The sequence below is a fragment of the Panicum hallii genome, chromosome 1, assembly GCF_002211085.1.
Source record: "Panicum hallii strain FIL2 chromosome 1, PHallii_v3.1, whole genome shotgun sequence".
NCBI classification, from domain to species: Eukaryota; Viridiplantae; Streptophyta; class Magnoliopsida; order Poales; family Poaceae; genus Panicum; species Panicum hallii.
Window position 1 is genome coordinate 8,833,505 of NC_038042.1, and position 27,168 is coordinate 8,860,672.

The 27,168-nt window shown below is 45.1% G+C and overlaps 1 protein-coding gene across 1 annotated transcript; it reads right to left on the minus strand.

Moving 5' to 3' along the window:
- Positions 1-21,237: 21,237 nt before the first annotated feature.
- On the minus strand, positions 21,238-24,016 carry LOC112878782 (reticulon-like protein B2). Its single transcript, XM_025942998.1, has 5 exons — positions 23,700-24,016; positions 22,176-22,356; positions 21,956-22,097; positions 21,799-21,868; positions 21,238-21,712 (listed from the first exon to the last, which is right to left on the minus strand). The coding sequence occupies exons 1-5, from the start codon at positions 23,860-23,862 to the stop codon at positions 21,543-21,545; spliced, it is 726 nt and encodes a 241-aa protein (XP_025798783.1). The 5' UTR covers positions 23,863-24,016; the 3' UTR covers positions 21,238-21,542.
- Between the last annotated feature and the right edge of the window lie 3,152 nt (positions 24,017-27,168).

Below are 27,168 nucleotides of genomic sequence, written 5' to 3' on the forward strand. Positions count from 1 at the left end.
ACTCAGCTCTGGCAACAGTACTGTTTGATTCTGAGCATCGCACTCGTTCATATCCTCAAGTTTTGTGGAAGAACACAAAATACCTTCAGTACTACTAAAAACACCCCTATTAACCCGGACGCCTGGAGGCGACATCAAGTGTCAACTAGGTTATCCACGGGTAAGGATCAATTTAAGCGGGGTAGAATTTCTAGCAGACGTGGTAGTACTTAAGGCTAGAGGAATAGACGTAATCCCTAGAATGGATTGGTTAAGCCAACACAATGGCCTCATCGGCTGTACTGACAGAGTGGTACGCCTAACAAACCCCGATGGAGTACAAGTAATCTGCCATACCCGGGAAAGTGAGGTTAACCCGATGGTGTTTACCATAGAAGTCAAGCCCTTAGAAGGAGTCCCGGTAGTAAACGAATACCCAGATGTCTTCCCCGAAGAACTTCCCGGTATGCCACCGGACAGGGATATAGAGTTCGTCATAGACCTTATCCCTGGAACCTCCCCTATCGCTAAGAGACCCTACAGGATGGCAGCCTCTGAGCTGACGGAGTTAAAGAAGCAACTAGAAGAACTGCAACGAATTGGCTTCATCAGACCAAGCTCGTCGCCATAGGGAGCCCCAGTTCTGTTTGTCAAGAAGAAACATGGGAGTATGAGGTTGTGCGTAGATTACCGAGCACTGAACGAGGTTGCCATTAAGAATAAGTACCCCCTTCCCAGGATTGATGACCTTTTCAATCAGCTAAAAGGGGCCAAGTACTTTTCCAAGATCGATCTAAGGTGAGGGTATTTTCAGCTCAAGATTAGAGAAAGTGACATCCCTAAGACAGCTTTCGTCACCCGTTACGTGCAGTTTGAGTTCACCGTAATGTCCTTCGGACTAACCAATGCCCCTGCCTATTTTATGAACCTCATGAATAAAGTATTTATGGATGAGCTGGATAAGTTTGTCGTAGCCTTTATCAACGACATACTTATCTACTCCAAGAGTATTCAGGAACATGAGCAACATCTGTGGGTAGTATTGGAAAAGCTGAGAATACATAGGCTATATGCCAAGTTTAGTAAGTGTGAATTCTGGCTAGATAGAGTAGCTTTCCTTGGTCACATTCTGACCGTGGAAGGCGTAGCATTGGACCCAGAGAAGGTCGAAGCAGTTTCCAACTGGCAGCGACCGACTAACGTTAGTGAAATCAGAAGTTTTCTTGGATTGGCTGGGTACTATCGGAGATTTATTGAGGGATTCTCCAAGATAGCCCGACCTATGACGGAACTTCTTAAGAAGGAGAAGAAGTTCGCCTGGACAGAAACTTGTGAAAGAAGTTTTCAAGAATTGAAGCAAAGGTTGACAACCGCCCCAGTGCTGACCCTACCAGACATCCATCGGGATTTTGTCATTTATTGTGACGCATCCCGACAAGGATTAGGGTGTGTGCTGATGCAAGACGGGAAAGTCGTTACATATGCCTCCCGCCAACTCAGAACGCATGAGCAGAACTATCCGACACATGATTTGGAATTTGCCGCCGTAGTGCATGCCCTTAAAATTTGGAGACATTACTTGATTGGAAATAAGTGTGAGATTTACACCGACCATAAAAGTCTGAAGTATATCTTCACCCAACCGGATTTGAACTTAAGGCAAAGAAGATGGTTGGAGTTGGTGAAGGACTACAATTTGGAAATTCATTATCACCCCGGAAAAGCGAACGTGGTAGCCGATGCCTTAAGTCGGAAATCCTATGGACCCAAAGATAACCACCTGCGCGAGGAAATGGCACGATTAAATGTGCACATTGTTCCTCGAGGTTCCAGCCATGTGCTGAACGTCCAGTCAACACTGGAGGACAGAATTAGAGAGGCTCAAAGCTCGGATCAGGAATTAATAAAGATCTGCAGACAAACTGGAGAAAACAAAGCACCGGGTTTTAGAGTGGACGATAAGGGAACGCTGTGGTACGAGAATAGGATTTGTGTACCCCAGAATGGAGACTTTCGGTGGATAATCATGGATGAAGCCCATAACTCAGACTACTCCATCCACCCAGGATCGACCAAAATGTATATGGACATAAGGCAAAAATATTGGTGGAATGGAATGAAGGCGGATATTGCACGATTTGTGGCCCATTGTGATACTTGTCAAAGGATCAAGGCCGAACACCAAAAGCCAGCAGGATTACTGCAACCCCTACCTATTCCGGTTTGGAAATGGGATGAGATAGGAATGGACTTTGTAGTGGGTCTACCTAGAACGCAGAAGGGACATGATTCTATATGGGTGATAGTGGACCGACTCACTAAATCGGCTCATTTCATAGCCGTAAGGACTAATTACGGTGGAGAAAAGCTAGCAAAGCTTTATGTGGAAAACATAGTAAAGTTACATGGGGTGCCTAGCAGAATCGTCTCAGATAGAGAAACCCAATTCACCTCTAGGTTTTGGAAAAGCTTGCATCAAGCCATGGGCACCAAGTTAGATTTCAGCTCCGCATATCACCCACAGACGGATGGTCAAACCGAAAGGGTAAATCAGATTATGGAAGATATGCTGAGAGCATGCGTCCTGACCTACGGAAAGGACTGGGAGCAGAGTCTGCCTTATGCAGAATTCTCGTACAACAATAGCTCCCAAGCCAGCTTGGGTATGTCACCATTCGAAGCTCTCTATGGAAGGAAGTGCAAAACTCCCCTGATGTGGTCAGAAGTTGGAGAACGTGCCCTAGTAGGGCCCGCACTCATAAAAGAAGCAGAAGAAAAAGTAGCGGAGATCCGCGAGAAATTGAGAGCGGCTCAATCCCGACAAAAGAACTACGCAGACAAGAAAAGGCGAGAAATAAGTTTCAACCCAGGGGATTTTGTTTATCTCAAAGTCTCACCCATCCGAGGGACGCGAATGTTTCAGGTACAAGGTAAATTGGCCCCTCGATACATTGGACCGTATCGAGTTCTGAAGAGAGTCGGAGCAGTGGCATACCGACTAGAGTTACCAGAAGAAATGTCGTCTATACATCCAGTGTTTCATGTCTCGCAATTAAGAAGGTGTTTGAGAGTACCCGAGGAAGAAACGTGCCGGTGGGAACACTAGATCTTCAGCCGGATCTGCGATACCAGGAAGTACCGGTCAGAATTCTGGACACTGTCACTAGGAGGACAAGAAACTCCGAAATACGGATATGCAGGGTTCAGTGGAGCAGACATGGAATAGAAGAAGCAACTTGGGAGCGCGAAGATGCCCTAAAGAAGGAGTTTCCCCATCTGTTTAGGAACCGGTTGAATCTCGAGGATGAGATTCATTTTAAGTGGGGTAGGTTTGTGACGCCCTGAAAATTTGCCAAATTAAACTACGCGCTGGAGTGTTCGATCAAAAACCTAATCGTCATCAAAGCCCAGCCAAACCCTAGCCCTAACCCTCTCCGTTTTCCCCGCCATCCTGACAACCGACACGAGCTCGACCCCTGTCCCATCCCGCACCGCTCGGCGGTCCGATGACCACGCGCGACCGCCTCTCTGCGATCAGCGCGGACGCGATTCCCCTTTTCTCCTCGTGCGAATGTCGCGCGCGCGTGGCCGACCGGCAGCGGTCGCCGTTGAGATCGGCGCCGACGCGACTCTCTCTCTCTCTCCTTCTTCTTTTTCCCTTTTCCTTTTTCTCTCTCTTTCTTTTCCTTCTTCCTTTTCTTTCTTCCTTTCCCCTCTTCCCTCCTGCTTGGCTCCTGCACGCGCGCCTGGCCGCACCCCGCCACGCCAGCCGCCGGCCGCCTCCCTCCCCTCGCGCGCACGCGCGCCCCTGCACACCACCAAAACTATGGATAATGGTAGAATTGGGTTGGATTAGTAGGTCATCACGCATCATAGAAACCTACGCCCCACATTAATGGAGAGAGACAAAAAGATTGGTGATGATTGCTCCTGTGTCGCAACAAAAGAAAATGTCCCCCAAACAAGCAAGAATCTTGAGCACGTGCTCGGGTAATTTCCCCTTGAGTGGAGAATAATCCACAACCTATTGGGGAGAGGGGCTAGGCAGTAGTTAGGCCATTAAAGGGCGGTGTGGACGAGCATTGTAGAGAGATCTCTATCTTAGAGCAACACAAAAAATTAAGATAATACTGTTGACCGCTGCCTCCAGCTCCTGTTTCAATCCTATTGTAATCCCCTCACCTCTCTAGTTATCATGTTGTTTTGGGTTGTTTCGTGGATATAGACTTGATCTTCAAATCTCGCCAACATGTAGAAGAGGTCCTCCATATCACTGGGGCATGGAACATTACTGAATTTGACAAACACAACTTGCAAATTATAGTTAAGTCAAGATGTACTACAATAGAGAACGCTCGCCGCCAAAGATCAAGCTGTCTTACCTTTTGTCCGAGCTGATCCAATTCCCATCTTCACCGCATACATAAAGTCAGGAATCTCGTTTTCAGTGATTATATATGTCGGTGTTTCATTCACCGGCTAGTAAATTTAGCAGCGCGCTTCTCCGTGGCTTGATGGCTAACAATCGAAGGTAAGAATTTAGATCGCCCTACGTCTAGTATGGGGTGGTGTTCTTCGTATTCTTCCCGTTCGAATGCTGGGTGCTTACAACGGGACGCTTGGAAGTGATGTGTGTATGTGTCTGTGTGTTTTCGCGTGTCGTCTCCTAGAGAGAAGGCCTAGGTCCGTCATATATACGTGGCGGGCTGGGCTACATTGCGTGAGAGAAGGGAGTGTCTCGAGCCCAGGGCCGACTGAAATTGCATTTGACCCCTAAGTGGGTTTTGGTGTTGATGACATACAAAATTAAGGAGCTAGCGAGTTTATCGAGTTTTGGACAGGTTAAAATTCAAAGAAAAGACGCTAAATTTGCCTAAAGGATGGTGTTGGACTTAAAAGAAGATCCTTACTTATTTTATATTTTGAATTTGAGTTTAGGAAACACTGTACTCTGCGAATGGATAGTATGAACGTGTTAAAGTGCTTATTTGAGATGCTAACCATCAAGAAGAGACACAAGATCACACACTTGTGCACCTAGTTTTCAGACTGTTTCAGTGTGTGTCGGAAGAAGCTGGATTCTTCCAACAAGGGATCCTCGGCCAACTGTTTTTAATTGGTCGGAAGTTCCGACCCTGTGTCAGAAGTTCCGACAATCACTTAACCAGTGCACTAACGGCTAGTTTTTAGGGCTTGGGTATTTATAACCCCTCATCCTCCCATTCACTTGCTGCTGACCTAAACAAACACCTCCAAGAGCATTTACTACTCCTCCCCAATCCCTCTTTGAGCTAATCCTTTAGTTGATTTGAGCTAGGGCTTGAGTGAGAGCAATATTAAGGTGTGAGACTCAACCTTTTAAGTGAAAGGGCAGACAAATTCATCTCAAGAGCACTTGAAGCATCTTCATTCTTTGATTCACGTTTGTTACTCTTGAAGCTTGCTTCTAGACGGTTTGGTGTCGCCCGTGGAGCGTCCTCTCATGTGTGCGCTTCGGGAAGTTTGTATTACCCTATTCTTTGTGGATTTCATAGCAAGTGACTCAATCCTCCTTTGTGGTTGATTGAGTGAGGTAAAGGGTTAGTGGAAGATCCGGCTCTTTGTGAGCTCCTCAACGGAGACATAGCTTTCTTAGTGGAAGTGAACTTTAGGAACAAATCTCTTGTATCTTGTGATTATTGCATTTATTTAGTTCTTATTGACTTAGAGATTGTTTTATGCTGATCTACGTACTTGAGTTGTTGTGCTTGCAAAGATCACCTGCAGAAGTCTTTTAGTATCAGCCAGGTTCTACAGTTTCAAGTTTAATTTTGAATTTCGTATAAGAACTTTAGTTTTGTCGAAAGTTCTGGTCCAGTGTTGGAAGTTCCGACACATTTTTAATTGCTGTGAAGAATTTTTTTAGGTTTTTCAGGTACGCCTATTCAACCCCCTCCACCTCTAGGCATCACCAAGATCCTTTTACCGACGCTTCCGGAGCGAGGTCAGCAGATCTACACATGTCCGTCTGAGGGGCCCCTCCGGTGGAACGTGCTCCGCCGCTTCCCGTGTGTGACCTGTTTGCCCATATCGTGGCGCCGCCTGACACATCCTTGGGTCCACGCGCCCCTCCGCGCAGCAGGGCATGGCGCCGTCGTACTTGCAGCATGCCCCTATCCGGATGAGCCAGGGGCGGGCCTCCTGCTTGGTTGGCACGCCAAGCTCGGGAGGTCGGGCGCCCTGCTCCTCTTCTCGCCGCGTGTCCGTGGTGGGGCCCGCTAGCGCGGCGCCCCCCTCTCCCTATGCCTGACGGAGGAGGGTGACCCGGTACGGGCTGTCCCGTCGCCCTGTGGAGGGAGCGTGGCCGGCGTGAGCGCCAGTCACGGCATCATGATGACCCAGCTGACCGGGGGCGCCCTTTGTTCCTCCGGTTCGTGGGCGGCGCCCCTGCCCCGTGAAAGGATCTCAAGATGCCTAGAGGGGGGGTGAATAGGCTAATCTGCAACTTAAAATACTTTACACATTGTCAGTAACACAGGTGTCCGGATACTCCAGATATATGTCCGGATACTCCGGGTCTTATGTCCGGAGTTTCCGAAAATACTGTCCAGAGAGTCCGGGTATGAAATAATGTGTGCACTAACAAGATATTGATGCTGCAATTTAGATCGAGTAAATTTGGGCAAGCAAGAAATACCTTAAGAGTGTTTTTAACCAGTTATCTTGCTCTAGAGACTAATGTAAATGTAGATCGACCTCAAACCCTAGAAAGTTAGTCTCACAAGCAAATATCTAATAAAACTAGTAAGGGGGACAAAATAGAGAGAATTTCTTTCCCGAAGTTCACTCCCAAAGGAGTTACGTCTCTGTTGAGAAAGGATTCAAAAGACGGTGCTCAAGAACTCCTATACTCCTCTTCCAAGGGTGAGACCAACGCTCAAACCCGAGGATACTTACTATGAGTTCCTCCGCGAGAAATGAAGATTACAAACTTCTTGTAGTGCTCACACTTGCTTGAACACTCACAAACGACGCCTAGCCGTCTAGGAGCTTGAAGCTCCAAGAGTAATAAACTTGAATCCACCGGCTAAGGGTTTTTGTGCTCAAGAGATGGAGTGGAAGCTTTCTAGCATGAATCTTTGCTCTTGCAACTATATCACTTGAATCCCCTAAGAAAATCACTTAAGAATGGAAGAGGGGAAGTGAGAGAGCTCTCTTTTGCTTGCTGGCTTGTTCTGTTTCGAAATGGGCAAGAGAAAGGTAAATGAAGGGGTATGGGGGGTATTTATACCCGCTCTCACAGAAACTAGCCGTTGGGAGAAGGATACCCGGATACTCCGGGTATATATCCGGATACTCCGGACATAGGGGTCCGGACATTCCGGTCCCAGAAAAACTTCAGATGAGTAACAGTTACCCGGATACTCCGGGCTACTGTCCGGATACTCCGGATCACAGTATCCGGATATTCCAGACATTGTACCGGATATTGCGGATAAACAAGGATTTTCTCAAGAAGGCTATTTTTAGTGGTAGGTTTGATTCTTATGGCTTTTGTAGGTTCTCTTGAGCACAACTACCACATCAAAACCTGTGGATCAAAGTCCCTCTTGATAGTACAGCGTTCCTATACTCAATTTTAAAATAAAATCTAGTTCTTCAAGTAAATTTGAAACACGGCTTTTCATTTCCCTTTTTGAGAGGTCATGTTCTTGTAATACGCTTTGCTTCATCATTCTTAGCCCCTGCACACATGCTCGATAACATGATTAGATATACATGTGCTTTGTCATCTTCCACCAAAACCCACTAAGGGGCCTAGATATCTTTCAATCTCCCCCTTTTTGGTGATTGATGACAACCCACATGTATTTTTTCATTTAAAAATCATAAAGAAGTAGGCTTAAGCATATAAAGAGCTCCCCCTTAATGTATGCCATGAATTTGAATTTCAAATTGACTTCTCAAAAGTCGAAATTGGCACATTATGAAGAGAACATGAAAAACTCTTTATACAATTTACAGTGCGGTGAGCAAGTGTGTGCTAAAACAATGTGTGATGCGAATGACAGGTTATGCACTCAGGAAAAATTGTAAGAACCCCGGAGACTCCGGGTATATGTCTGGAGACTCCGGACAGTATGTCCGGAGTTTCCGGATAACTACCCGGAGTGTCCGGACCTTCTGCTCAGAAGAACATCACACTATCATTTAACTTTCAGAATAGTTTCAAATAGAACAATCAAACAATTTTGAACATAGAGTAGCACACACTAAAGGTTTTCAAATACAATACAAGTTCAAATATGATAATACACACCCAAGTACATAAATGATCATCTTCACTCCCCCTTTGTCATCAAGTACCAAAAAGGGAATGAAAAGAGCAAAATGGTCTACTCCTCATCATCATCGTGGGCGCCGTCATCTGATGTGTCTTCATCCTCCTCCGAGTCGGGGATCTCACGGTAGTTGTGAGGTTCTTCTTCCTCGGTCTCTTCTTCTTCATCAAAAATCTCTTGGCCACGAGGAGGAGAGCGACGAGAACGAGTAGGGGCACGAGCGCATTGACGTGGGCGAGGAAGAGGGGCATGAGCAGCAGCAACAGCATCCTCATCCACGGCATCCCACTCGGTGAAAGGATCATCAAACTCAGGCAACTCATGGTAGAGATCCGCCGGAAGTCCTGAGTGACCCTTGATCTCAATAATGTCACGGCGGTTTTCATTTATCTCATGAGTAGCGGTCTTGCACATGCTAAAGATGCTCTTGAGTGCCCGCTTGATGAACGAATCATGATGATGGTGGTGAGAGGAAGAAGATACACCGGAATGAGATGGAGCGGAATCAAATCTCGGATTCCTTGTAGCACCGGCATGAAGAGGAGGTGCGTGCGGTGCATCACCGGACCGAGGACGAAGGTGAAGTGCTACATGCTTGCAGTCCTTAGGAAAAGTGACCTTGGTAACCTCTCGATCATGTACATGAGATAAGGAGCAGATGGTAGAAATTTATGGGGGTCATTCATCGTCCTCCTCAACTCATTCCAGATAAAATCCATAATGGAGAAGGGTCTCCCGCCGGGCATGACACGGGCAAGAAGATTGCAAGCAAAGTATCGTAATGCCGTAGCATCTCCATCATTGGCATCAATGGTGGCGCAAAAAAACTGATTCATTGTATAGTAGAAAGGTTGAAGGGTGCTTGCATTACCGGCTTCCGCTAGAATTGGATTGTAGAAGAGGGTCGGTAGCTGATTTGGCTTCAATTGATTTTCCACATGAATTGGATTTCTCTTCTCATCCTCTGAGCCAAGTCCAAGAAGCCTAGAGAAGGTCATGTAATCTACGCCATACTTCACTCCCTCGGTTGTCCAAAAGAAAGCAATCTGCCTTGCATCATAAAATAGAGAGGAGTGAAATTAAGCAAGTATCTCCTCATTCCAATCGTACCTAAAACCCATGATGTCATAGAGTCCGAATTCCTTGCACTTAGCTATTGCTTGATTGAAGAATGGATCGTTGAGCTTCTTAAAGTATGCCCAATCCACATACTTGCAAGGGACAATTAGGTCTTGCCCTTGCGCATGACGATAGAAGAGTAGAAATCCTGATGCAACTGACATCAAAATCTCCTTTCCAAGTTTTCTGCCTTCTCATACTAGTACACGTCCTCCTTGTGTGCATTAGTGAGTGCCACGGTTTGCTTGAAGTAGTTTCTTCCTATGACGACTGCAAACTCGGGCAAAACTTGAGGACGAGTGAGCTTCGGGCACCTGTGATACTGGCGTTGATCTTCTTGATACTCGATTTGAAGACGTGGAGGTGTGCGAGGGCAAATTTCCCAAGCAATTCCCCATCTTGATGGATTTTCCTGGGAAGGAGGAGGCACAGCCATGCTTGGCATCATGTAAGGAGCCTAACGAGATGCACGAGATGGAGATTGGCTGCTGCTAGCGGGTTCCTTGCCGGGGCGACGGTTAGGTTGAAGCTCTCTTGGAGGAGGACTCGGAGGGGAGTCCTCTTCCACTTGATGTTGAGGATCATGGCGACATTTTTGCCGTCTCTGCCCAGTAGGAGCGTTTGCACGGTCTCTTCCCATTGCCTAGACATAGGATTGAGTGATTAGGATCAATCTAGAAACAATAGGGGGAAAATGTGCTGGCTGGAATTCTTGAAATCCGGAGAGACCGGGTATATGTCCGGATACTCCGGCCATACTGTCCGGAGTATCCGGACAAAGTATCCGGAGTCTCCGGGCATTGAGTTTTAAACCCTAGGTTCAAGAAATCGAAAGATTCTACCATGGGATTTGAGTGAAATTTGGGGTACAAGTTGCTAGACATGAGTGAAGATAAGGCCCTAAAGGATATCCAATTTCACCAACTACATTGAGAGATCGGGCGATTTGAAGTTTGAATACCTTAAAGGAGTTGAACACGTGGGAAACTTCAAATCCAATGCGTTCCCCGGAGTTTCCGGAGTGGAGAGTGCTCTTCCTTCAACAATTTGCAAGTTTTATGCGCTTGGATTGTGGAAATCGCCCCTTGGGCGAGAGGGAGGAAGAGGAGAGGAAGAGGGAGGCGGTGGGGGTGAAAAAGAAGAATGGAACATTTTAACCGACCCCCTCCACGGTATATATGGGATGGTTTTACCATCCGGAGTATCCGGACATATTTCCAGAGTATCCGGACATATCGAGTGACCGGAGTATCCGGCTCATCCCGAGCAGAATTTTTAGTGAAGGATAGGATTGAATTTTGATAGTGATATCTAGTGATGTGAGAGACTCACTTAGTTTAAGACTAGCCAACAATCAACAATGGAAATAACAGTCTCAAGTAAGTAAGAAAATATTCAAATTTTCTTTGAAAATTACTCTATAGCAAGCAAACATGTGCATGATCTCAAACTAAGTTACGAGAATCCAAAATATTTAGCTCACTCCTCAAGTTACAAAACCTTTGCTCATCAAGTGGTTTAGTGAAGATATCAGCTAGTTGTTTATCGGTGCTTACATGACTCAAAACGATATCTCATTTGGTCTCATGGTCTCTCAAGAAATGGTATCTTATATCAATGTGTTTGGTTCTTGAGTGGTTTACTGGGTTGTTAGCTAGCTTGATTGCACTCTCGTTGTCGCACAAGAGTGGAATCTTACTAAAGTTGCAACCAAAGTCGCTCAAAGTAAATCTCATCCAAAGTAGTTGCGCACAACAAGCACCTGCAGCAACATACTCGGCTTCGGCAGTGGATAAGGCAACAGAATTTTATTTCTTAGAACTCCAAGACACAAGGGACCGACCAAGGAATTGACAAGTCCCCGATGTACTCTTCCTATCTACTTTGCAACCGGCATAATCCGAATCGGAGTAGCCAAGTAGATTGAAAGTGGAGCCCTTGGGATACCACAAGCCAAGGTATGGAGTGTAAACCAAATATCTTAGAATTCTCTTAATAGCCATAAGATGATATTTCTTAGGATTAGCTTGAAACCTTACACACATGCACACACTAAGCATGATATCGGGCCTAGATGCGCAAAGGTAAAGAAGGGATCCAATCATGGAGCGATATACCTTTTGATCTACGGCCTTGCCATCTTCATTTAGATCGAGATGTCCATTAGTTGGCATGGGTGTCTTGATAGACTTGGCATTCTCCATGTTAAACTTCTTCAACATATTTTTAGTATACTTGGTTTGACAAATGAAAGTGCCTTCCTTGAGTTGTTTGATTTGAAATCCAAGGAAGAATGTTAATTCGCCCATCATGGACATCTCAAATCTCTTTGTCATGATCCTACTAAAGTCCTCGCACCAAGATTGATTAGTAGAACCAAAAATAATATCATCGACATATATTTGGCAAATAAAGATTTCTTTATCAACTTTACGAGTGAAAAGAGTAGGATCGGCTTTGCCTATCTCAAAGCCTTTTCTCAAGAGGAAATACTTAAGGCATTCATACCATACTCTAGGAGCTTGCTTAAGCCCATAGAGCGTCTTATGGAGCTTGTAGACGTGATTAGGAAACTTGGAATCTTCAAAGCCCGGTGGTTGCTCAACATATACCAATTTGGAAATTGGTCCATTAAGAAAAGCGCTCTTCACATCCATTTGGTATAGCTTAAAATCATGGTGAGTTGCAAAGGCAAGCAAGGTACGAATTGACTCAAGCCTAGCTACAGGTGCATAAGTCTCACCAAAATCCAAACCTTCGATTTGTGTGAAGCCTTGAGCAACCAACCTTGATTTGTTCCTTGTCACCACGCCATGTCCATCTTGTTTGTTACGAAAAACCTACTTTGTTCCAATAATATTTTGCTTGGATCTTTTTACTAAGGACCAGACTTCATTCCGTGTGAAGTTGTTCAATTCTTCTTGCATAGCCATCACCCAATCCGAATCATCCAGAGCTTCTTCTACCTTAAGCGGTTCCAAGGAAGAAACAAACGAGTAATGTTCACAAAAAGTTGCCAAACGAGAACGAGTAGTTACCCCTTTGCTTATGCTTCCAAGGATGTTATCTACGGGATGATCCTTTTGGATAATTTGATGGATTCTTGGATGAGAAACTTGAGCTTCATGTTGTATTGGCTCAACTTCATCTTCAGCCTGTGATTGATCTTGATGTGGAGTTGAGGGTTCAACTTCAGTAATCCGGATAGTCCGGTCCACGGTCCGGATATTCCGGACAATTGATCCGGAGTCTCCGGACGTATGACCGGAGTTTCCGGGTTGCGCTGTGGAGGTGGATGTAGATGACCCTCTCAATATCAACATATCATCATTATCATCGTCATCTTGATCTCCTCGTTTTTGAGGCTTTATTTCACCAGTGGCTAGCTTCTTAATCGCTTTGCTTGGCGATTCCTCCATTCCTACAACACCATTAACTTGCTCCCCTTGAGAGCCATTAGATTCATCAAATGTCACGTCACACGCAACTTCAACACAACTGGAGGTTTTGTTGAAGACACGATAGCCATGAGTATTTGAGGCATAACCAAGAAGAAAACCTTCATCAACTTTAGGTGCAAATTTAGAGTTCTTGGGCTTTTTGTTAAGAATGAAGCACTTGCTTCCAAAAACTATAAAGTATGACACGTTAGGCTTTTTTCCAAGTAGAAGCTCGTAGGCCGTCTTGTTCAAGATCTTGTGTAGGTAAAGACGATTAATAGCATGGCATGCTGTGTTGATTGCTTCCACCCAAAATTGATCTGAGACCTTGTATTCATGAAGCATTGTCCTTGCGGCTTCAATGAGAGTTCTATTTTTCCTTTCAACAATTCTATTTTGTTGTGGAGTATATGAAACAGAGAACTCATGACCAGTGCCCTCTTCATCTAAGAATTTTTCAATATTGATGTTCTTTAATTCAGTGCCATTATCACTTCTCACTTTCTTGATCTTGGTGTCGAATTCATTTTGAGCTCTCTTTACAAATTTCTTGAGTGTATCTTGCACTACACTTTTATCATGCAAAAAGAATACCCAAGTGAAACGAGAATAATCATCAACAATAATAAGACCATATTTATTGCCACCAATACTCATATAAGCCACCGGGCCGAATAAGTCCATGTGTAGTAGTTCCAATGGCTTGACGGTGGTGACAATGCTCTTTGATGGATGAGGAACACCAACTTGTTTTCCGGCTTGACAAGCACTACAAATACGATATTTCTCAAAAGAGACATTGGTTAGTCCTAGAATGTGACCCCATTTTAGGAGTTTGTTGAGGTTTCTCATCCCAACATGGGCTAGTCGGCGATGCCATAACCAACCCAAGCTAGACTTTGTCACCAAGCATGTATCAAGTTGAGCCTTTTCTTGTGAGAAATCTACTAGATAAAGCTTTCCCTTGTGTACACCCTTGAAGGCAACGGAGCCATCGCTTCTCCTAATGACGGTCACACCTTCGTTAGTAAATAAACAATTAAAGCCCGACGCACAAAGTTGTGATATGGACAACAAATTATACCCAAGTGATTCAACTAAGAGAACCCTTAAAAGAGAGAATTTTGAGTTTAGATCAATGTTACCGGTGCCAAGCACTTTTCCCTTTTGATTTCCGGCAAAGGTAATGTAATGATCACCATCGGATTCTTTCAAAGTTTCAAACATACTTTCTTCTCCAGTCATATGATTTGTACATCCGCTATCAATCATCCATATTGATCCACCGGAGAAGTATTCCTACAAAATAAGATTATTCCTTCCTTTTAGGTACCCAACAATATTTGGGTCCTTGAGTGTTAGTCAAAAGCACCTTGGGTACCCACACATAGCTTTTCATTTTAGTGTTCCATGAGCGGTGACCTACAAATATAGCAACCACTTTACCACGATGGTTCCTAGTTAAAACATAATCCGCATAAGAGGATATTTGAGAGAATGATTTTTGTGTCTTAGGTGCTTGGAACTTGTCTTGCTTTAATGACGATGCGACAATTTTGGCACCGTCATCACATGTTGTGCCTCTCTTGATAAACTTGATATGACTTGTCCCTTGTTTTTCACCAATTCCCTTATGGATGGGAGTAGTCATGTTCACTAGACCTCCTTTTGCTCCTAAGGCGGCCTTCTTGTTATTCTTGACATATGAGATGGTTTGAGATGCACCATCTTCATTCTTTTCAAGTCACTTACCTTTCTCAAATCCATATTTGCTCAAGTACTTTGATCCAAATCCCTTGGTATGCTTCTCAAACTCACCTACTCTTGGTGAGGAATTTGTCTTGAGTACTTGCTTCTGAGATGGTGCTTCTTTTTGCACTAATTGAGTGAGTCTAGTAATCTCTTTCTTCATGGCTTGCATTTCGGCATGGTTAGTAGCACAAGTTTGAATATCAATATTAAAGCATCGTGCACAACCGTTACTAGTTGAGGGACTAGATGACTTTGATGACTTACAAGTGTTAGAGGAGTTTTCCAAGAGAGTATTAACTTTAACTTCAACTGGGTGTGAATGGCTTGCAAGCTTGTTAAGCTTTCTTGAAGTTTCTCATTATCTCTCTTTAAGTTAGCATGAGTGTCTTCAACTAAAAGAGTTCTTTAGTTAAGTCATTCACTTTCCTCTTTTTACTAGTAAATGACTCTTCTACCTCAAGAAGTATGCTATCCTTAGCTTTTAGAGACTCCTCAAGTCTCTTGTTTTCCTTCCTTTCATTGGTAAGGTGCTTTTCAAGAGCTTCGGATTTTTCTCTCTCAAGACTAAATAATTCTTCTTGTGATTCAAGAGTCTCATCTAGGTCATCTAGTTTTATTATTCTAGTTGCCATACTCTTGTCATATTGTTTAATGAGACTAGCAATTTCATCTTCCTTATCTATTTCATCATCCGATGAGTTTGAGGATGTTACCTTTGAGTTCTTTACCATCAAGCACATGATTGGACCTTGATCCTCATCATCGGTGAGATCTTCAAACAGACTTTGTTGATGCAAAAATGAGGTCTTGAATGCCATAGTTGCAACATCTTCATTATCAGAGTTGCTCTCTTCATTTGAATCCCATTCTTGACCAAGATGAGCTTCACCGGCACATGTTTTTTATCTTGGCTTGTCCCTCTTGGATGAGCTCTCCTTGGTGTCCTTGTTCTTCTTCTTTTCTTCTGGACAATCCGCAATGAAATGCTCAATTTTCTTGCAACCGAAACAAGGCTTGCTTTATCTTCTTCTTGATTTATAATTATTCTTGCCAAGGTTTCAGAAGTTGCTTTTCCTTAGAACCCTTCTAAAGTTCTTGATGAAGAAAGCCATTTGTTCATCATCAAGCTCATTATCTTCATTATTACTAGAGTCATCATCCTTTAAGGATTGAGTAGCCCTTTCCTTGCCTTTCAACTTAGCTTGAAGAGCCAACCCATTGTTCTTTGCAGCTTGCTCTTGTAGGTCGACCAAATCTTAATTTATCTTGACCCTCTTTAATTGATCATTATGAGCTTCAATTCTCCCAAGAACATTCTCGGCGGTGAAGTGTTTGAAGCCTCTTTCAGCTCTTATCAAGCTAGGTAATGTGACATCTCTAGCCATGTAGACGGTTAGGAGCTTGTCCACTATCTCACGTTCACCCCATTTATCTTCACCAAGTGACTTGATTTGATTTGTGATCTTCTTTATTCGATTGTACATTTCTTTGATGGTTTCATCTTTCTTCATGGAGAAAAGACTTAGTTCATCTTCTAATATTTTGATTCTTGACTCGCGAACTTTTCTTGAACCTTGTTGATTCACTTGGAGTGTATACCAAGCATCCTTGGCGGTGAGAGCATCTTCAATCTTTTCAAACTCTTCGGCACTTACGGAGGAGTGGAGGATATTCAAGGCTTGGTAGTTGCGTTGTAAAATATAAGCTTGAAGCGGTGTAGGAGTTCCATCATCATCCGGAATGTCACAACCAACTTCCACAATCTTCCAAAGATCCTTATGAATGGCACTCAAGTATCCAAACATTTTTGTCTTGCATTGATTATAGCCTGTGCCATCAAAGTGAGGTGGCTTTTCCATATATATTGAGGCATTGTGTTCACTTAGGATTTGAAAGGTGTAGTCATAACCCACTCGGTGATAGTTGACTCTTTTCTTCACTTTTGATGAGCTTGAGGATCTTCTCTTGTAATCGGTATCCGAGTCATCACTTGACTCGATTATAATTTTGGTGCTGGATTTTTCTTTCTTTCTTTGCAGTTTCTTCTTCTTCTTTCATGCCTTCCATTCTTGGAATGACATCTCATCATCGGTTGTTTCCAACTCTTCTTCTTCTTCTTCTTCTTCTTCTTCGTGTTGCCTATTCTTTCTCTTGTCCTCAGTTTTTTCAAACGACTTCTCCTTCTCAACTTCAACGATTGGATCAACTGGAGTCTTGGATGAAGTGTCACTTGATATCTTTATTCTCCAAGAAGTTAAGCTTCAAAGATGGAGAACCTTGCTCTGATACCAATTGAAAGGATCTCAAGATACCTAGAGGGGGGATGAATAGGCTAATCTGCAACTTAAAACACTTTATACACTATCAGTAACACAGGTGTCCGGATACTCCGGATATATATCCGGATACTCCGGGTCTTGTATCCGGAGTTTTCGAAAATACTGTCCAGAGAGTCCGGGTATGAAATAATGTGTGCACTAACAAGATATTGATGCTGCAATTTAGATCGAGTAAATTTGGGCAAGCAAGAAGTACCTTAAAAGTATTTCTAACCAGTTTTCTTGCTCTTGAGACTAATGTAAATGTAGATCGACCTCAAACCCTATAAAGTTAGTCTCACAAGCAAATATCTAATAAAACTAGTAAGGGGAACAAAATAGAGACAGAATTTGTTTCCCAAAGTTCACTCCCAAAGGAGTTATGTCTCCGTTGAGGAAGGATTCAAGAGACGGTGCTCAAGAACTCCTATACTCCTCTTCCAAGGGTTAGACCAACGCTCAAACCCGAGAATACTTACTATAAGTTCCTCCGCGAGGAATGAAGATTACAAAATTCTTGTGGTGCTCACAACTTGCTTGAACACTCACAAGCGACGCCTAGCCGTTTAGGAGCTTGAAGCTCCAAGAGTAATAAACTTGAATCCACCGGCTAAGAGTTTTTGTGCTCAAGAGATGGAGTGGAAGATTTCTAGCATGAATCTTTGCTCTTGCAACTATCTCATTTGAATCCCCTAAGAAAATTACTTAAGAATGGAAGAGGGGAAGTGAGAGAGCTCTCTTTTGCTTGCTGGCTTGTTCTGTTTCGAAATAGGCAAGAGAAAGGTAAATGAAGGGGTATGGGGGTTATTTATACCCCCTCTCACAGAAACTAGCCGTTGGGAGAAGGATACCCGGATACTCCGGGTATATGTCCGGATACTCCGGACATAGGGGTCCGGACATTCCGGTCCCAGAAAAACTTCAGATGAGTAACAGTTACCCAGATACTCCGGGCTACTGTCCGGATACTCTGGATCACAGTATCCGGATATTCCGGACATTGTACTGGACATTGCGGATAAACAAGGATTTTCTCAAGAAGGCTATTTTTAGTGGTAGGTTTGATTCTCATGGCTTTTGTAGGTTCTCTTGAACACAACTACCACATCAAAACCTGTGGATCAAAGTCCCACTTGATAGTACGGCGTTCCTATACTCAATTTTAAAATAAAATCTAGTTCTTCAAGTAAATTTGAAACATGGCTTTTCATTTCCCTTTTTGAGAGGTCATGTTCTTGTAATACGCTTTGCTTCATCATTCTTAACCCCTGCACACATGCTCGATAATATGATTAGATATACATGTGCTTTGTCATCTTCCACCAAAACCCACTAAGGGGCCTAGATATCTTTCACCCCGGCTATCAGGCGAGGGGCGCGCATGCACATCTTGTTAAGGCTGGTGCATTTAATTCCGCCCTGCGCCTTCCCCAGATCGCCTTGGGCCTGTGTCCGGTTCCGGGGCTGGCCTGGTCCCCCGATCTCTTCCGTCGTGTCATGGGTTGGGAGGCCGCCACGTGTCCTGACCCGGCTTGTTGCTGGGCCGCTGGGATCTGCCTCGCCATCTGGCCCGTCCTGGCTATGCGCTTACCTGACTGGACTAGGTCGTCTGGTTGAGATGGGCTGACCCGCGTTTAGGTCTCTTAGAGCATCTCCAGCAATAGTCCCTACTCAAGGCCCCTACTTTCTTGAGTAGGAGTTGTCCCAACTTTCTTGGGTTTTGAATTTTGCTCTCAACTCCAACAATAAATCCTACTTTCATGATAATAGTAGGGCCCACCTATCATAGGCTATATCCTTTTCTCCTTTTATTTTCTTCGTTTTTATTTCTCTTGTCTGCTTCCTCTCTTTTCTTTCTCTCCCGCATCGCTGCTTCTGGCAATGGAATTGGAGGGGAGAAGGATGGCCCGAGCTCCCCACCATGCTAGAGCTCAGGGCGGCGGCGGACAGTGGGAGCCTGAGCTCTAGCTCCCGCATGACGACCCGCGACAGCGCGAGGAGCAGGGGCGGCATTGCCTGCTGTAGCGGCGTGGAGGAGCAGGGGCGGCGCTGCCCGCGGTGGCAGCACGGAGGAGCAGGGGCAGCGCTGCTGGCCCGGCCTGCGGCGGCGGCGCTGCTGGCCACGACCCGCTCCTTCTCCCTCACCCCGGCTCTGCATCTATCACAAAAGATCGAGAGGAAAACGGCGAGCTTGCTGCCGAGTCGCCCGACGAGCTTGCGGCCCGAGCTCGAACCAGGGGGCGGCGGACCCCGGGTTCGGCATGATGGATCTTGAGCTAGAGGCCATGATGGCAGAGCTCGAGGCCACGACGGTTCCAGGCGGCGAGAAACACGAGCTCCCCCCGGTGGCTACGAAATCGGCTCGGCAGCACTGGTCCAGTGGTGGATTCGGCTCAGCGGCGTTGGTCCGGTGGCGGCGGATTTCGGGGTGGCGCTCGGGGCTGCGGTATGGCCGAGCAGGGGCCTCCCGAGGGACCCATGGTAGATGGGGCTGGGAAGGGGGATTTGGGTGCCTCCCTACTCTAGGGACCCGAGTAGGGACCCTGCTGGAGTGGTCCCCCTAGCCCCTACTCAAAAAGTAGGAGCTGGAGTAGGAGCCTTGCTGGATATGATCTTAGCACCGTGTTTAGGGATATCCGTGGTACTTAACCCCGTTAATATCGTCAAACATGAAGCAGTGGCCACCAATCCTCATGTTGAGAAACCCATCGGGCAACACGGTCATCACCGCATGACGGATTCCTGGCGAAGTAATGGTTTGTATCACGGAACAAAAGCAACACTGCTGGGCCGAGGGACAGAGAGAGGGAGTGGGTGACTGCGGAGGGGCGGGAGGATATGTGCGTAGGCTGAATCCAGTATCCATCTAATCCCATCGGGAGCCGAGATCAATTTCTCACCATGATCGACCAATGTAACCAAACTGGCCTGCCCGCCTCCTCTACTGGGCTCACCACCTACTACGAACCCTTCTCTAGAAAGTCGCAATAAACAGTTCCTCCTAGAATCCCTAAATCCTAATCCGCTTAGCCTTCCTTCGCCAGCGTTAATTGAACATCGATTGATATTTTTCATATTTTCGGGAGAAATCAGACCTATGAGGTGTGAAAAGGCGTTTTTTTTTCTCACAAAGCACGCACCCTCACCCATATGAAGATAGGTATGCAAACCCTGCCCCTATGAGGATCTTCGAAGACTGAGCCGGCAAATTCTCAAGATTGATCAAGTCACCATAGGCGCCTCGTTGTCGATGGAAACATCGTCTACCACTGGAAGCACAACGCCGTTAAATTGTAGAAAATTCGCTCCAACAGTGAGTCGAACCTAGAACCTGAGGTGCTACCGAGACTCTTGTAACTACTAGGCTACAGATCCTTCCACGTACCGTCTAATTTCAACTATGAACAATTGGCTTAGCTATGGTAATAAATAGTGTACGTAGTGGCGGTAAGCTATGGTAATAATAGTATATGTAGTGGCGGTAATAGTTAGTAGGGGAATAAAGGTTAACATTATAAAATACTCTCTCCATTTTAAATTATAGATCGTTTTGACTGTTTCAAATTAATAACTTTTACTACGTATCTACATGTACACTATGTCTAAATATATAGTAAATAATACATAGTAAATAGTACTATATATATGTAGAAAAGTTACAGTGACATGAGTAGCCCATTGTAATTTAGCAGACGCTATAACACTTTTTGGGCCACTATAGCTCTTGTAAGGCCAATATAGTTGCCGGTATTTGGTTGCCAGCAGTAGCGTTTTATTACTGGCACGATACCTCATTCAAGTCTTTTTTAATTTAATTTCTAAACTTTTGCTACTTATTGCACACACAAGTTATGATTCTAAAATCTAGATTATAATTGACTAAGCTACTTTAAGTGATTTTTTTTAGTGGTGGTGGTGTGGCCGGGGGGGGGGGGAGGGGGGGTGGTGGCGGGCGGATCATGATATATGGACGTGTACTCATATTTTTTGAAAAAAATTAGTAACTTAGGACACGCGATATTGCCCTGTCAACTGTCATGCCAACCCGTTATTGACTTGCTACCCGCTATTTATCAACTTGCACGTAGTGTTTTCTAGTATAGCTAACGACAAGTCGAGAACAAAGCTGCTACGACAGACACGTATGGGACATACATATTTAAAATCAAGGACAATAAATGGTACACCCTCCGGTCCAAACTGTAGATCGTTTTAACAAATCAAAATACATAAATTATAAATTTTACGTAGATACAATGTATATCTGGATCGTTTCGACAAATCAAAATACATAAATTACACAATATATATCCAGATGCATAATAAAATTTATAAATCTAAATTTACCAAAACGACCTACAATACCAGAATACATCAAACATAGTTATATTTATACACATCAGATTAGATACTAGCTCGTAGAACATGTGAGATTAAACAAACAGAAAATATGCCCACGTGTACTCGCACACCAAATCAAACCACCATCCACATCAGACCACTATTTTCTACAGATTTTCATCACACAATCCATAGACAAGACAGATATGTACCACCCAGAACCAAAGACAAGTCGCGTGTCGTCCGCCAGGTCCACTGATTTGAGCTTCGTTCTAGTTTTGCTTCTTGTCTTTCGGTGGAGCTCTAGGAATCTTGCTCAGGACCTTGGCGTCCAGGACCTTGTACTGCTTGCAGAGCTCCGCGTGTGCCTTCGCAGCGAAATCGTCCACCTGGTCCTGGTACTTGTGGTACAGTATCGGCACCGTGTGGAGGATCAAGACCACTGTTGGGCAAGTTGATGTTTAGCTAAACAAGAGTGGGAGCTCAGAATTACTAGAGCAGAGTTTTCAGAGCTTAAAGACCCATTACCAATGTACATCAGTCTCAGGAGTTCACAGAGCTCTCCAACTTCCGAGAGAATCCAGAGGGCGATGATCACCTGGAACATTAGAACGATGATTCGGTTAGAATAAACTTGTAAGCTGTCAGCAAAAAGAACACCGAAAAATGGTTCTTTGAGATTTACTCCTAGGAACTTCATCAGGTCATGGCCCAGAGAAATCTCCCGAAGCAAGCCAAGCGCTTTGTTGATGTCTGCACGCAGCCTAAGGGCAACGTTCACAGCAAGATCTTCAGATATCTGCACTTCAGGAATATCAGGAGGACTCCTGAAAGAGGAATGCTGGATGGTTAGCAAGCTTGGCCAGCATCAAACGCATGTAAAGCTGGGTATTTTTCCTGCTCACTTATTGATGAAGACAGTTGCATTGGACCAGAGGAACAAGATCGTCAGAGCAACAATCAGCACATGAGATACCAGAGTCAGGAGATGGTATTCGACAACTTCGAACAGAACCCAAAGGATAGTTGCACCACCAACTACTGCAGCAGAGGTCTTCTTGTCTTTCCACAACAGTACATCAGCAGCTGAACAGAGGAATACAGATGAGAACACAGTTAAAACAACATGATCCATGTTTACATTGCCAATTAATACTGATGGGTTACGTTCCAAAGAAAGGAATGTTATTTCCAACATGGCACATCATATTCTTATCTCTCACTTTTTATTTTATTTTATTTTACAACAGGACCTGGTATCTTTTGTCCCTCCGTGTCACTCTTCCCTATTCTAATGCAAACTAACAAGAAACCCTTTAAATTCTTCAATGTTCACCCAAAGCTTCTATACTGCTACCTGGGACCTCAAGCATGTTCAGACATTAAAAATTTTAGATGACAAATAGACTAATCATTTAATCCTTCAACTGGAGCAATAATGAAATTAGAAACAAAATTGTGGACTTGAAGCATGGTCAAATATTAGAAATACAGCAGCAATTCATTGAGAAGTTCAAACTTTAGTAACACTTTCAAGCATGAATTGTCTGAATTTGCTTCGTAACAGAGAAGAAAACAAGTCCCAACCTGACACTTTCTTACATTGCTGTTAAAATTAAAAATTGCAATCAGATATTAACAAGAGGATGTATCATAAGGGAACTGATTCATTTTCCCAAGTCTGGAGGATTTGGAATCAGTGATGAGGACGACTTAAGATAAATTTTTTCCCCGGAAGCAAAGGACTAAATATAGGTATAGAAGTAGAACCCGCGAATTCCCAAGTGGAAAAATGATACTGCGGTGAAAAATTCCGCGTCCACTCACCTACTAGAGCTTTAGAGGGGGGATACAGTATCTAATTGGTAAACTAGTGACCCACAAAACTGCCCAACTTAAGCATGATCATGCATGAGAGAACCCCGTCCATCAATGCATTTATCCCAAATCCCGTGAGCAGAAAGGGAGTACTATCACAAATCGAGTTGATCATCATGACTAGTTCCGTGTCAACTATATGATCACGGACACCAGTCGTAAAAACCAAATCAAATAAATTGAATTGAAATTACCACCAAGGTATTAAATGGCATGCGAACCTCGCATGGCACTTGCGCCTCTGAACAAGAACAAAGGCATGAAGGTCAGAAAGAAACCAACTACTGGGCGTGTCCCAGCTAACAGCAACTCAGGTTTACAGTAACTACAAATTTGCACCAACATACTAACTGAAGAGTAACTGCAGCTAATTAGCCCTACCAACTACTCAAGAAATCGATCGGATAGTATCCGCCTCAAGAACCCTACACGAATTGAGCTGTAGTGAACGCAAGGGACGAAGGATTCGAGTTCGAGAGAGCAAGTAATCAACTAGGCAAAACTGAATTGCACGAGCAAACGAGAGCGAAGAAGAGGGGAAAGCTCCGTACTTTTACCGCCACCGAGAGCCCTGTGCACGGACTTGTCCTCCCCGAGGAGCCAGAACCCCCGGGGCCTCGCTGCCGGCGACGCAGCCTCCTCCGTGACGTCGTCGCGCGGCGAGGCCGGCGGCGGCACCGCGGCGGCGGGCGCCTCCTCCGCGGGTCCAGCCATGGCCGAGCAAGAAACCAAACCTCTCGACCGGGAGGCAGCCAGGCAGGATCGATGGGGGCCGCGGGCGGACGGCAGGAGCAGAGAAGTTCCCCTTCCAGCCTTGGTGTGCTGGCCTTTTTTTTTTTTTGAACAACTGTGTGCTGGCCTTTTCTATGGTCTCTCTCCGTTTCTTCCTTGCTAAGCTTTGGACCGGTGGGTGGATGTTTTCCGCGACAGGAACAGGGTAGGAAGAGAAAGCGAAGGCGAGCGGGGTTTCTGCGAGGGCACGTCACGGTGTGGTTTCTGAATTTCTCCGACGGGAGAACTCTTCAGGATTCTTGGCATGAAATCGAACCATTTGTGTGCTGAATTGGATGCGGTGAGAGAATCCGGGTGGATACCCCGTAGTATCAAGGACGATGCAATTCTTGTTCAGTATCCAGATGTCCTCTCGCGACAGGGCCTACGCATCCCGGGCCGGTGAGTCATCTATCGTCCATCGGTCAGGTGGTGGCAGGGCAGGTGACGACGATCGGAAGCGGGAGATGAAGCGTCAGCGAGCACATCACAGAGCTGGGATACGGTGCGTGAACAGGTGAATTGGGTGGGGGCACGTCATCAATTATCATGGCGCCTTTTCCTTTCGGTAGCCCGTGCACGCGTCACGGCTTTATATTACACCGTAGCTTGCTAGCCAGTGGACGCGTACGCTACGTTCGTCACACGAGACAGGGACGACGAGCACGTGGACGAACTCTGCTCAGTCAGCTTACTGCCAGCCAGACCCTTTCATCTTAGGACACACGTAGAGGCTCCAAGAAGCTTTTTTTTCCCGAAAAGGTTCCAAGAAGCTAATCACGATTTGTCCATACCAAAACCGGGACCATGCATGCGCAGGCCAAAATCACGACAAACGGAGGCCGAAATTTTCTGGGAATGAACAAATTTTGGTTTGCCTCTCATTAACTCACAAATCAAGCATGCCCCAAAGGTTCCAAGAACTAATCACGTGCATCAGGCTTCTTGCAATAGATATGTGATCTTAGATTCGGACTTAGGAAGGGAATTCTAATGGAGAGCGAGTGAACTCTCCTTTTCTCATAAATAGGTTCTCTTTTATATCTGGTGAATTGAAGCTACAGATTATTGGCTCTCTATATACTCCATCCAAACTTCTAGAAATTCTAAGAGCAAGGCAATAAGCTTGACTTATAGAGAAGCCGTGTCATCTGAGCTCAAGGCATAATGACTAATAGTACAATAAACTTATCTCGTCACACAATCCAATATTAATTTTTTAATTTGAATAGGACTCACCTCATCTCTATCACTCCCTTCTACCCGTAAGGGCAGCTTCAGTGTGTGTTATTTGAGGGTGCTAAGGAAATCCTTTTTACTAGCACCCTGACTGACTAAATAGTGGAGGGGAAAGGTACCAGCGTTAAAAGCTTGGTATAGATGCCTATTTTGCACCCGGTTCTAATATTAAACTACTATTCTTCAGCAGTGAATAATGCATTTATTACATGACCATTGGGAGTGGATGTAGCTGTTGCTGCTGCTGCTTCTAGAAATAGCGGCCCGCATCTCACATTTGACCCATCCACCTGAAACACAAGAAAAATTACAAGGAAAAAACTACCATGGATCATACGCTTGGCTTCAATCCTTCAAACTCCTTGCCTCCATAGCAGCCAAACACAAGCAATCAATCCACCCCAAGGAACCCACCGTATCACAACTTGCCACCAGCTTTCCACCTCAATTCAACCAACAATTCCAGTTCTAATTCCCTCCAAATTTCAACCCTTTTAACCCTTATGGCATCCATGTCAGACCTGAGCCCATGGGACTGTGCATATAGCGTACATTTCATAAGATAAGAGATGGGATATAGCCCACACCCTACATTTGCTGTAACTACTCATAGCGTAGTAAAACTACTCATACAGTAGTAAAACTAGTCGGAGACGATAGGAAACTAACCGAAAAGTACTCGGGTAGGACTCCTGAGCTTGTATCCGACTAGAACTTCCATGTAATCCTGTCCCCCAGACTATATAAGTGCGGACAGGAACCCCCTCCAAATAGGAGATCATCCGATCACCACCTAAGGCAATACAAACCACACAGGACGTAGAGTATTACGCTCTCAATGGCCCGAACCTGTCTAAACTTTGTGATCCTTGCACCTTCGAGTTCCTGATCTCGGCGACACCCTACCTACAAACTCACCACCTCGGGGGTATCCCTCGGTGGGTGTGGCGGTAAAACATCGACAGGTAGCGCGCCAGGTAGGGGTGTTCATCGAGCATCCACCGGAGAACTCGATGGCATCTCTCAGCTTCACCAGCACCGTGCTCGATGAGGGCACAACTTTCATCTTTGGCTCCTGGATCTGCGTCGCCAACGGCTTGGGTAGCTTCAACAACCACCTAGTCGACTCTAGGAAGCCGGAGGCCTCTGCAGCAACTCGAAGCGCCAGCCTCGACAAGTTCATCGACAACCCCAACGAGTTGCTTCTCCCCGATCTAGCTAGGCAGATAGAGAGGATCTCCATTTTCGACGCGACACCAACTCGCGCTGCACCAAGACTACTCGGATCGGATTTAAACTGATCTGAGGAGACTACGCAAACCAAGTCCATCTCCGACTTCGAGGAGGACTTGGATCGTCTTCTCAAGATTCGAGACGAGGGAGCCACCGCTTGTCGGGGGGCCCCGTTTTCGACAATTACTCAGACTCAAACGAAGAGTACCCGTTAACTACAAGTTGGAGCCGAGGAGTACTCAACGATGAGGGAGCCACCGCTCGTCAGGAGGACCCAGTTCTCGACAACCACTCACAATCCAATGATTACCCCGAATTGTTTTCGGATAATCATCTAGGTTTAACCATAACATCTATGCCACAAGGCCATTTCATATACTGGAAGGGTCTAGAGCCCTCTGAGTTACTCGAAAATGACTCCCGCCTTGTGGTAGAACCCACCCTTCGGCATATCAACCCCAGGGAGCCGGAAGGTTTCGACTACTCCGCTCAACTTCATCTCGCATCACGACATTGACGTGTTGCAGTGATGACCTCGACTACTCGACTCGTGCCGCAGTTACGACTGCTTCGACAAATCGACTACGCTAACGACAACTTCAACAACTCATCTCGACTAGAAACTAGTCGAGAACGAGTCTCAAACTACTTGGCGACTAGCTCCGCACGGTCAACAACTAGTCAAAATCAGCCCCGACTAGTCGGCTTCGTCGACAAATTGACCACGGATCAAAGCTATGCTTCGCCACCTACTTTTTGCACAACGCACGCTCTCTC

Coding starts and splice junctions, on each gene's coding strand:
- LOC112878782 (XM_025942998.1), bottom strand. CDS start 23,862: ATGGCTGGACCCGCGGAGGAGGCGCCCGCCGCCGCGGTGCCGCCGCCG. Junction 22,357..23,699: donor GGCTCTCGGTGGCGGTAAAA/GTACGGAGCTTT, acceptor TCCTCTGTTCAG/CTGCTGATGTACTGTTGTGG. Junction 22,098..22,175: donor GCAACTGTCTTCATCAATAA/GTGAGCAGGAAA, acceptor TTCCTCTTTCAG/GAGTCCTCCTGATATTCCTG.